Source organism: Lissotriton helveticus, chromosome 3_1, assembly GCF_964261635.1.
Source record: "Lissotriton helveticus chromosome 3_1, aLisHel1.1, whole genome shotgun sequence".
Lineage (NCBI taxonomy): Eukaryota > Metazoa > Chordata > Amphibia > Caudata > Salamandridae > Lissotriton > Lissotriton helveticus.
The window spans coordinates 629,051,486-629,064,346 of NC_136061.1; the positions used below are offsets into that span (position 1 = coordinate 629,051,486).

The window sequence follows — 12,861 nt, forward strand, 5'->3', positions numbered from 1 at the left end:
TACGCGGCCGACTTGGTGCTGATAAGTCGGACACCCACGGGCCTTCAGCATCTCCTGAATGTAGCTCACACCTTTTCAGTAAGGAATGCCCTGAAAATACATTTCAATAAATCAAAGGTCATGGCTGTGAATTATAGGGAAAAATGAGAATTAGTTGACACCTAAACGAAGAAAAACTGGAACTGGTAACTACTTATAAGTACGTGGGTGTAATTTTGGATTCAAAAAACACATTTAAACCACAACTTGGCTCCTTACCAGGGAAGGCGACTATGACCTACTTGGCTATAAAATCATTAAAGGCCAAACTTCCTGATCTAACACTTAACCCTCTCCTCCAAATATTGCGTGCAAAATTACAGCCGACCCTTACATACGGGAGCGAATCGCTTCATGGGAAGGATGCTGCATTACTGGACATACTTATAGACAACTCATACAGGGCTATCTTTAACCTCCCAAAATATGTCTCACCTGCTTAGATCCGCTGTAATTCGGAATTCTTAAAAAAACACTAGAAAGGCGATGTGCGTATGTAACCAGCTGGCATAAGGTTTGCACTGCGGAGATTGGCTCCTTAAGTTCCAATGTATGGGAAGAGCTGCTTCGGCATCATAAATCTTCAACCAGAGATTATTTACTTGAATCACTTCAAGTCCTAGGTTTGACTGTCGTCTGGGATACCCCAATAGGGGAAACAACCTTTACAACACAACTTTTACAACGCACTACCATTACAACAAAACTTTTACAACGCAACATCCATTACAATGCATGTATTTACAATGCAACCATTACAGCGCATGACACTACAACGCACACCACTACAACGCATGTCATTACAACTCAGTCATTACAAGGCATACCATTACAACGCATAACATTACCATCCAACACTTACCCTACTGTTGCACCCCCTGGAGTTAGAATAGTAATTTTTACCCCTACACTATCCAACACTTACCCTACTGTTGCACCCCCTGGAGTTAGAATAGTAAATGTTACCCCTACACTATCCAACACTTACCCTACTGTTGCACCCCCTGGAGTTAGAATAGTAAATTTTACCCCTACACTATCCAATACTTACCAAACATGCAATGTAATGTAATGCGTTGTAATGGTATGCATTGTAAAGGTAGTATGCGTTTTAATGGAATGTGTTGTAAATGTAGTTTTTGAAATTTCGTTGTAATGGCATGCGTTGTAATGGAATGCGTTGTAATGGATGTTGCGTTGTAAAAAATGCGTTGTAAAGGTATGCGTTGTAAAAGTGTGCGTTGTAATGTCAAACATCCCCCCAATAGACCTCTTGTCCTTTAAAAAAGTTGCAAAAAAATCAGCACGCACCATCTCAGCAATCGAGGACAAGAAGGCACTAGCAAACAGAGCGCACGGCTGGATCACGCTTGGTGATTACGGAAGAATGCAACCACAAGCATACCTCAACATTGGTATGAAAATAAAAACCAAAGAAAAGTTTCTAAAACTACGCCTCGGTGTACTCCCTGTACTCCCACATTTACCACCCTGGGAGAGAAAAACTTCTCACAGCAGTGTCACCTGTGTAAAACCGGCAAGGAGGACATCGTCCATGTGATTTGCATTTGCCCCAAACTAAAAGATCTGAGGTATAACTTATTATGACCCTACTTCAAACTACACGGCATTCAGACATGCAGGCAGGCTGTCAAACTGTGTTTCAACCCCAACAACACCAAATGAAATTACCAGGTCGTAAAGTTCTTTGACTTAACAGGAAAAAGACTTAAGAAGGCATGATAAACATTGGAAGATTTTAAGTATAACCATGAACTGATCTTAACCAAACTTTTAATCTGATAAGATTGAGTACAAATGAATTTTTCTAGATAATTTTTACTAATGTTTTATAATTGTAAAGATTTTAATTAACCATGTACAAATAAACAATTACTTACTTACAGTGGAGCCATTATATAGCTGGGTAACTCGTAATGACCAGTGCCCAGTACATATTCTTAAGATTACTTCCTGATCACTTGTAATGTCGTGGCAATAGAACCAGACATCACAGGGTCATATCTGCTTTTTCATCACATATGATATAATGCACTCTGCCTTAGGGCTCTAAGGCCTGTTGTAGAGGTGACTTTTTTAAAAAGGTTTATTGTTCCAACACAATAAACACGGGTTCGGTAGCTTACATCCACAAAGTGGCCGGCCGCTGTATGAAGATGATAAATCAAAATATACTGAAAATTGCATGATAATACACAGCAAGTCGCCTACAACCACAGCGGGCCGGCCGCATCAAACAGTTATCTAGAAACATTTCACTGTAAAATGAAGAATACAAATATGAACTAATGGCAAGTCTACGTGTTGCACTTTGTTGGCACAAAATAAAAAGAAAAAAAACAGGCGATAAGAGAACATTGCACACTCAGACATAACAATGTTAGGAAGTATATAAATCAGGATCCTCTAAAGAGGGACACATTAGAGATTTGCCATGATGCTTAGGGCAGTTACGCAGCGCAAGAGCACACCAATCAGCACCAGCAACATCACCACGTACAATCAGGCGCGCAGAGACATATCGGAGGATGACGCGCATCGGGCATATCGCTGTGGGGAGATACACTAAAAATGTGACCATCAGAGTAACGAAGATCCCCAAGCAAGCATCACAAGGTTTGATCTACCGGGTCCACTTCATCAGTATCAGCCGCTCTTGCTAAGAGGTAAGTTGTCAGAGGCAACCAAATGTCGCGAGGCCTAGAGGAGCTAGGTAACAATTCAGCATAATTGGAGAGCTGTTCCTGGCAATAAATCATATCATTCAGTCATTCCTTAAACTTCGGCGCCTTCCCTCTGCCCCAGTGGCAGGCCACCCTTCTCTTTGCCATCAACAAAGCTAAAGCTATATACTTGCGGGATGCCGGTGGGACGGGTTAGACATAGCCCAGTAGGGCCAACAGTGGTGTGCTATCTAAGTGTACGTCAGTCATCTGATGCAGGGCAGCAAAGACCTGTTCCCAGAAGGTCCGGACCGCCGGACAGTCCCAAGCTAAATGTAGCATGTCCGCCTTTGACGCATGGCACCTATCACAGGCATCGGAGTCTCGCAGCTGATATCGGTGCATTCTGGCCGGCGTGTAATACAACCTGTGTAGGTATTAGTAATGTATGACGCGCAGTCTACTGCTAGCAGATATGCGCTCAGTTTGGAGACAACAAAACTCCCATTGGTCGTCAGTGAGTACAAATCCCAGCTCTTACCCCCACCGCACCCGGGACTGCGGAGGTGGTACATACCTCTGCTCCTGAATAGCACGATACAGTAAGGAGACCAGTTTCGTAGGAGCTTCGCGTTGCAGAAGTAAGTGGAGGGGTGCCAGTGTGGGGGGCTCTGCTGGGAAAGCAGCGTGTAAGGCTCGGATCCCTTGCTGAAGCCGTAAGTACAAAAAGCTGTCCAGCGGCGTGCGGACCAGATCTTGAAAAATGCTGTCCGATGTGCGAAATTAGCCATTTACGTACAGATCACCCCAGGTAACAGGTCCTTAAGCCTATGAAAAACCGTCTCCTGCAGAAGCGGCATTGCGGGATGTTAAACTAGAGGCAAAAGCGGAGAGTAAAGTGAATCCGCCCCCAAGAGCCTCTCAATGCGTTGTCACGCAGAGATCGTGGCATTCACAGTATTCTGCGTGCGCTCTCGAGCCAGCAGGCTAGCAAATAGTACCCCTTCTATTGGGATCGGATGTGCAAGCCAATGTTCGGCTGCTAGTTGCGGCATAAATTGGGGACGCCGTATCCAATAATATAAGTAATGGGCCTGGGGGTTTATATAGTACAATTCTAGGTCTGGGATGCCAAAGCCACCCGCGGCATAGGGCCTGGTAAGAACCGCCCACTGAAGGCGAGCCTGCTTCCCCCCCCACACCAATCTGATCAGCTCAGTTTTCAATAATTTGAAAAAATGTCGCCCCGGGTGGTACGGGATATTAAGAAAAAGGTAGAGTAATTGCGGGAGTATGACCATTTTAATCAAAGACGCTCGCCCAGCCAAGGATAAAGGGAGCTTTATCAAACGAGATACATTGTTGGTAATATGGGTCAGTGCAACCCCATAATTAAGTCTCATGAGTTCCTCTCTATTTCGTCTGATGCCAATCCCCAGATATCGAAATTCATCTTCGCACCATTCCAGTGGATAATCCAGGGGAAAGCGTTGTACCGGTTCCGTTAGGGGAAAGAGACATGATTTCCCCCAATTAATTTGGACTACGGATACACCGCCAAAAACAACAAACTCACGGAGGAGCACGTTGAGATTGGTGCAAGGGTCACGGATATACAGAGTGATGTCATCGGCATACATGGATATAAGGATCTGCCGCAGGTGACAACGCAGTGCTATGTCGTTATGCCATTGTCTCAATCGTGCTGCCAGCGGCTCAGTTACCAACGTGCCTCAAGCAATTGGGAAGAATGCGGACATGCGCCCATTAATAAGTACCTTAGCGCCCGGCTGACAGTACAGGAGTCTGATCCAGGAAATAAAAAGAGGGGGAAAGCCCATCCGTTGCATAATGCCAAATATATAATCCCATTCGACGGAGTCAAAAGCTTTGGTGGCGTCAAGAAAGACCGCCGCCAAAGGAAAATCCGGGGAAATGGTATCTAAGACAGTGAAAAGAGTGCGCAAATTATGGGAGGTGGACCTCCCCGGGACAAACCCAGACTGGTCCAGCAATATCAAGTGGTCGAGCAGTAAACTCAGCCTATTGGCAATAAGTTTCGCCAAGATCTTTGCATCACAATTGAGCAGGGAAAGCGGACGATAAGAGCCGCAGAGGTGAGGCGGCTTTTTGGGCTTCAAAAGGGAGACAATGAGCGCTTCTCTCATGGACGGCGGAAGGATCCCCACGTCCAGAGAGTCCTCAAAGACTTCGCGCCATCAGATCTATGTAGGTTTTGTAGAACTCGATTGGGATGCCATCCAGGCCGGTGGCCTTGCCCGATTGTATGCCCATGATGGTCTCGGATTTTGTCAAGTGTGAATGGTGCACATAGGAACTTGCGGTGCACATCACTCAGCCACCCCAAAGCAACATCGTCCAGGTAAGAATCCAAGTCAAGATCGCGCTGGCCAACGCTCGTAAACAGAGTGGCGTAATGGTTGACAAACTCCTCTAAGATGCTGGCGGTGTCCCAGCATCTCGTACCATCTGATTTTTCTAAGTCTATAATGTAGCTGGAGTGGCGTGGTCGCCTAATCGCGTCTGCAAGCGCCTTGCCGGGGCGTTCCCCCTCCCCATATCTATGCGCCACCCAGTGTTTTCCACGAAAACGCACCTCCCTGCGCACTTCTGCCATATATTCAGTCAATGTCTCTCTAAACTTGACCTGACTGTCCCCATCCGGATGTCCTGCTAAGCGCGCTTCAAGTGTTCGGAGCTCCTGCTCTAATCTATGAAGGAAAGAAGTGATGCTCTTTAAAACACCTCTAATGGTTACCTTGAACGCCTCCCATATCGTTTCTACACTCCTTACAGATCACTAATTTTTTTTCAAAAAATTCCTTGATCTCATCCTCCAGTTCCGTTCGAAATACCTCGTCGAGCAGCATACGTGTGTTCAGTCTCCATGCGCTGCGCGGGAACTCAAAAGCCGCCGAGGAAAGCGTGAGCATAACAGGCGGGTGGTCAGAGTATGTCCTGGCTAGGTGTTGCACCGCGCTAATCACAGGACCAAGGCCACGAAACAGAAGCCAGTAGTCCAGCCTCGCCCAAGAAGCAGCATGAGCAGTAAAATGTGTGCCCTCACGCCGGTGCGGCTGGACGTGTCGCCAAGCGTCCAGCAAACAATTTTCAGAAATAATGTCATGGAGCGTCGCGGCAGCTTTGGTGCGGTGGTGCGGAGCGGGGTTCGATCTATCTGCAGCAGGGGCATAAGTGACGTTAACCCCCCCCCCCAGATAACATAGGTCGAGCCAATCTCTCTCACCTTGTCCCACTATGAAGAAAAAAATTCGGGAGTATCTGTGTTGGGGCCATAACAGCACACGAGGGTCACAGAGTCAAGTCCTAGCCGCCTCCAGGTAAGGCTGAACCTCCCCTGGTCATCACTGGAGGAGCCCACCACAGCAAAAGGCACGTTGTTTTTAATCAGTATGGCGGTACCCCTAGCATAGGTAGAATAAGATAAAAAGACCCAGTGTAGTGACCAACGGGAAGCAAAAACAGGGGACAGCAAGGGGTTGAGATGAGTTTCCTGCAGCATCGCTATGTGAATGTGATGGGGATCCAGGTAAGCTATAATCTGCCTCCTCTTCCGAGGATCCCCCAGCCCTCTGACATTCCTAGACTCTGGAACGAGCTCCCTTCGGTACTCAGGGGTCAGGAATCTCTTCTGCTCTTCCGAAAGGGCCTTAAAACTCTACTCTTTACTGAAGCCTACTCCTAGGCCTCTATCTCCTGTGTTTTTTCATATGTACCTGGCTCTATTCCATCATTTGCACCTTGACGCCTCCGGGCAAAGTAGCGCTTTTACAAATCCTAATTCAATCAATCAATCAATCATTCCACGTGGAATATTTAACGGCGTCCCCTCATGTGTCACCTTGTATGTAAGAAAGGAAATAGAGCATGCCCAACCAGGCAAAAGTGCAGTGTGCGCAAACAAAATAAGACCCACCGCGTGCAACGTCAACAACAACAATCCACACAAACAGTGCAGCCCTACAAACAAGAAGAGCGTAGCTCAATACAACGAACCGCTCTTTACAACACCCACTCTGACCATCACCCCCTCACCCCCCCCACCCACTGAAGCATCCCAAATATGCCAGTACCATGCACCCTCCCCCTCTGTCCCCACCCACCCCCCAACAGAAAAACCAACAATAGTATAGGTCTCACTTAGCTCATGTAGTGGACCAGAACGGGGAAATGCCCTTTGAGGGCCATCCCAGGTGGCGACACAACCATGCCCCAGTCATACAGACCAACAGCCGAAGCTGTCGAGCATGCAGACAGGGGTGCCCGGCGCTGAGAAATGTGGCACACACCGGATCATCTCAAACCCACCCAAGCATTGTTGTAATATAACTTACGCAAAGGGATTGCACGTGAAAAGGCCTGCAACCTTGTCCAGGAGAGTACATTATATCAAAGAAAAGTCTGTATTTCGAAGCGGCCATAAAGGTGGCCACAGCATCCCACACATCCCAGAGGGAAGCGCACATCAAGGCAATCAATTAAGGACAATTCAGCACTCACGCCACCTAACAGGGCAGACCCAGAACAGAGTCACCCCAGACACAGGGGCAAGACAAACAAAGCAAACATATCTTACTACTGTTCAATGTCCACTTCGGCCATCGGGGAGCTTTTGGAACCTTCTGCAGCAGCACCGCTCCGAGCCTATCTTTTCAGATGCTTCAAAAAGTCCTCCACTTGGTGCGGCTTCGTAAAGAATCGCTGCGTCCCTTGATGTGTAACACACAGTCTGGCCAGGTACAAAAGTCAGGATAGATGGAGAATGTAACTCCGTCATAGGACAACACTCGCTTGCAGCATGCCGCTCGCAATGCCACGTCACGATCTCTGTAGATTAGGAGACATGCTATTATAGGGCGATGGGTGTCTCCGGGCTTGGGCCGAGGCCCCAGTGATCGGTGAGCACGCTCAACAATAAAGTGGGCGGAAAAGAGATCAGAGCCTACCGCTGCCAAGAGCATCTTCTCAATATAGTCCTTCATGCTCCCAGTGTTGGTGGACTCTGGAATGCCAATAGGGCGGATGTTATTGCGCCGACTACACGCTTCTAAATCTTCATTCTTCGCCGCGATGGTGCGGAGCAGGTTATCCATGCGAGATAATTGGGACGTGTGGGTGGCGGAGACATCTTCAGAGTCGGAGATACGCCTTTCTGCTTTTTTAAGTCTTTCGTCATGCCCATCAAGCTTGCGGGCGATGGCGTCCATCCGTGATGACATCCTGTCTACTTTATCAACAATGGTGGCAAAGCCTTGTCTAACCTCACGGAGGATTTCCTGTACATCGGTAGTCGGAGCGGCCGTCGCCGCTCCATCCGCACTGTGCCCAGCCTGCTCCTGATCACCTTGGCTTGGACGGTGCGCTTTCTTTGCGGCATTGAAGTTAAGCTTGGGTTGGCGCATGTCCGGTTTGCCCATGGCGCCCAAATAATATCGCAGGAATCACCGAGTCGTGTTCCAACAGCACGCAGGTGTGTGCACTGTAGGGCAGGGGGTAGCGCACTCGGCACAGAGCAGTGTCCAGTTAAGAAGGAGGTTGCAGGTGACCTCTCCGCCTCCCCCGATGTGGTCTCGGAGAGCAGGGGAAGACGTGGAAGCAGCGGTGGCAATAGGCAGCAGGGAGGCCGAGCACGCTGTGCAGTTCAAGAAAAGGCACTAACTTTCGTGGTCCCAGGTAGGGGTCCAACTCTCCCTGCAGGGCAGCAGGTGCACCCCTCTTAAAGCCCTCCTGCAGGCGAGGTCAGGTCTCCGGGCTCCGCCGTGAAGTTGTCCCACAAAATGGCGCCGATGGCCCAGCGTCTCCAGTGCTCCGCCCTGACCGAGCAGGCACTGCCAGTAGGCATCTACGGTAGCCAGTGGCTGCCGGGGGATTTCAGTGCCTCATGCAAGCCGGGGTCCCCTGCAGCACCGATGAACCACGCAGCGGTGTCCGGGGGCAGGTGGGCCCCCCGCACAAATTGAAACACCGCAGCAGGCACCGCAGCAGTCACAGCAGCGCCGCGGGCGTGCGCTCTCACTGTCGCCTCTAGGTGCCGGTCCTGCCCAGGTTGGTCGCCGCCAGAGAACCGCCAGCAGCGGTAAAAGCGTGGGCACCGGGGTCTCAACTCTGGGGACCGGGGCCAGGATACGCGGCCGATAAGGCCTAGCCAGCCGCTCCGCAGCACCGCTGCAGGGTAGTCACAGCGGCCGGAGCCTAGGCGTCGGGAGGATCACAACCAGGCGGGGGCACCTCTCATCGCAGGTTCCCAAGGCAGCAGGCGAGTACAAACACCAGGATTTAGCCCACAGGCGCAGAAGGGTCAGCGCTGTTGAGCAGGGGTGGTAGAGTTAACCAGTTCGGCCAGTAAAAGGATACATTTGAGGATAAATGTTGCCGGGTGGCAGGAGCTCGCTACAGAGCGGCCATCTGCAAGTGCGCCACCTAGCTCCCCCTCCCTGTTGTAGAGGTGACTTCCATATAGTATATGCAGTGCACAGAAGCATGGTACACAGTGAGTGTGCAATGTCGTGTCTTTGGAATGGTTTGCACCATTTCACACAGCCTGCAATGGCAGTCTTCATGCAATTTGTGTGTGGGTCCATCAGGGTGGCATATTAAATGCTGCAGGCCGGGCAGACCCTCTTTAGTACCCATGCCCTAGGTATCAGCAGGTACCATTTACCAGGGACTTACAGGGGTTCTAAAGTCTTTCCCAATGGGGTTACAATTAGACATTTACCTTGTTTTAAGGGATGAAGACTGACACTGGGGGCCTGGTTAGCAGGGACCCAGTGTACTTTGAGTCGAAAAGCATCAGTACTAGGGCAAAGAGTGGGGGTGACCTTGTCACAAAGGGGCACTTTCCTACAATAGCAAATTGTGCTACACTTGTCAAGACAGTATCGCTGGATTACAACAGTGAGCATTACCACACTTGTGGTTTCAAACTTATCTACAGGGACACCAGTTTTTTAAATAGTCTAATCATAATAATGCCCCCAAGAATAAATGCAGGAAAGGGTTTCTGTTGTTTATAGCCAGAGCACTAAGTATCACCCACTTTCCTTATATGTCCATCGTTCAGACATGTTTACCTGTAGTTGCACCAGCAATGGCATCAGTTTGAGGAGGTAATCGATCAATCATCCAGCTTGGTAATGCCACCTCCTACATTTATTTGACAACTCAGTCTTGCTACTTTGGTATCTGACAAAATAAACTTGATTTTGTAATCCTTGATTGTGAAGAATTGGTCATCTATCGTTGTTGTTCCACCACATACATGAAGTTCACGGAGTTGTCTTCCCAACTCATTGTTGGTGGACGGATTACAAAGATAACCTATCTTGTAGATACCGGTTTCTGTTTCAAACCGATTTTACATGCTGCATGAAGCACATGCCTAAGGTAAGGAGCTGATGCCCCTATATTCTGCATGATTCTAAGTGAACTACCTGAAACTAGAGTCCCTGAAGACAACTGTGAAAATCATTTTATGAGCAAAACTCTTTTTGAAACATTCTCTTCACAGGGTCTAACTGTATTTCTAACATTCCACTCTTTTTCCTTCCCCATTGCGGCCCTACCAGTGGATCCGCTGGATCAGTCCATGCTCCCTTAATTAAGAAATCTAGTGGAAATCATCCAAAATTCTCATCACTTCAGGACAAGGAATGCAGCAGTGGGACGAAGAGCGATTACAACTCCACAAAGCTGGAGAAGAAGATGAACGAACTTCAGCAGGTATTGAATTATCAAATACTTTACAATTAAGGGGTCCTCAAAGTGGTGACAATCCCCAAGCACCCCATGCATAGTTTATACAGGAGAGATACATAAAGTTACAATATGGTTACCCAGTGCAGCATTAGTATTGATAAATCCCATACTCTGCCAGTACACAATAATCATGTTAGTTGACTGCCTCAAAGGAATGACTTCTGCATCTCCTGACATCTGACTAGGTATGCTTTTCAGGCTGTCTCTGGAAAGAAGATGGAAAACCAGAAGTTAAAGCAACAGCAGCAGGAGAAAGATGGCTCAATACAGAAGCTAAGGCTACAGAGGATCTCTTTGAAGGAGGTAAGAGATTGTAATTAAGATCCGATGTATTCTCTGGTGCATGGTGGATGATTAGTGGCTCTGGAGGCGATCCAGACACAGAATTTCATGAGGATAAATGAGCAATTAGGACTCAAATGTGCAATTTGACTAGGTACTAGCATCCGACTGGGATCCAGTTTTGCTCTTGAAGTATACTCATAGGGGCGTGAAAGCATGTTAGTGAGTTCTAGATACCTTTAATCTAAATTTAACTTGTTTTGTTATAACAAAGCATTCTGTGAAAAATCATTGTGTAAGCACATTATACAAACATATGTTCCATAAACCCTGGGAGACATTCAAAAGGTACATATGGTGGCAGGGTATTTGTTAACACCACCAATTGCTTTGTGCAATGGCAGGGAGGGTATTTTGTGGTCTTTATCCCCTGACAGCTGCCACAGAATTTTTTAAACCCCCCCACACTTGAGCAAGGTGGGTAGGACAATGCGTACCTAGTACACCCTTGCCCTTTGGCAAAAAATGGAGGGTAAAAGGAGGGGGTAAAGATACCATACTAAACTCAACTGCCTTTAGGAAACATTTGGGGTGACATAAAGGGACTAACAGCAGGGGCAGAACAAAAGCCCCACAGCCTCCGCGGTGTGGGGGGGCAGACTTACCCTACTGATGTGTGAGGGGTCACTTCAGCATATCTTGCAGGGGGAAGGGCCTCACTCTTTGTTACGCCACTAACAAAAACACTCTTGATCTTGTGGAAGACAGGCCATGTACCAAAGACCTTCCCACTTTACTTTGGCAAGGAGGAGGAACAGTACTTCCATATTTGAGAAAGCCAGTTGGGCTACACTTGCACCCCACAATTCTTTAGCATGGAGAGGATTAGGAATGGCCATGTGAACAACTCTCCCACCCTTTAAGACCATGAGGCCTTATATAAATAACAGCCTCCGCCTTGGGGGCAAGATGGTGGGGCAACAGATACATCTCCACCCTTGGGTAGTAGAAAACACAATCCCTCTCTGGCCCCTACACAAGACTGGGAAGGAAGGAAAAGAAGCCTCCCAGCCTTGATCATCGACTGAAAATGGGTTTTAAAGGCGAGAGGGACCAGCATAATTCTCCTTGGCCACTTTGCAGACTGTGGAGGTTTTCTATTTTTACAACTGGATATATTCGTAACCCCACTGGATAGAGGTGGCATTGTGGGGTGGTTATTTTGTTTTTAGGATCTCCTCTCAGCTTGTAGGACAGCCCACGAGAGATCTGCATAAGTGAAATTAAATGAAATGAAAAGACCATTTATAGGGCGCGATAGCTACCCTGAGGCGTCCTGGCGCTGCAGACTTGTGCGTGTAGGGGCAGTATTGAAGATTAATCCGTTTTTTTAAAGAGCAGGATTTTTAGTTGTTTGCGAAAATATAGGAGATTGGGTTCCGAGCGTAGATGATAAGGGAGGGAGTTCCAGAGTATTGAAGAGTTATACAAAAAGGACCGACTTCCACATCTGGCTCTCTTAATCCTGGGTACAGTCACCAGGAGAGAGGATGACGATCTAAGCTGTCTGACAGGGTTATATGAAGTGATCAATGAGTGGTTAATGACAGCTCCAGTTTTCCAGTATGCTCGGTGAGTTATGCAGAGGGTCTTAAATTCAATTCTTTCTCTAACCTGGAGCCAGTGAAGGCTCTTCAGGCCAGATTTCACAGAGAGTCGGCAGGGAATTTGAAGTAATGTACTTGCCGCACAATTTTGTATGATCTAGAGCGCGTTCAGAGTGGAATGGGGGGCCCCTAAGTACAAGGCATTCCTAAATTCCAGCCTGGAAAGAACAAGCCGCTGGATCATGATCTGTCTGGCTTGGAAAGGCAATAAGGGAAGAATCTTCCTTAGGAGCCTGAGTAGGCCAGAGCAGATAGCTGACAGTTTAGCTGCTTGGACAGTAAAGTTGAGGGATTTGTCCAGCCACAAGCCTAGGCTCTTTATTCTGTCCTTTGGTGAATGGGGAGGGCCAAGACAGGTGGGCCACAGTGACTTGATCGTGGGCGAGAGG

At 48.0% G+C, this 12,861-nt stretch overlaps 1 protein-coding gene across 1 annotated transcript in view; it reads left to right on the forward strand.

Moving 5' to 3' along the window:
• The window catches only part of LOC144824685 (PRKC apoptosis WT1 regulator protein-like), a 117,749-nt gene that overhangs the window by 87,461 nt on the left and 17,427 nt on the right, over positions 1–12,861 (forward strand). Inside the window, exons 7-8 of the mRNA XM_078683717.1 lie at positions 10,334–10,487; positions 10,722–10,826. Of these exons, the coding sequence (XP_078539843.1) occupies positions 10,334–10,487; positions 10,722–10,826 (259 nt within the window). The remainder of the gene's footprint in view (positions 1–10,333; positions 10,488–10,721; positions 10,827–12,861) is intronic.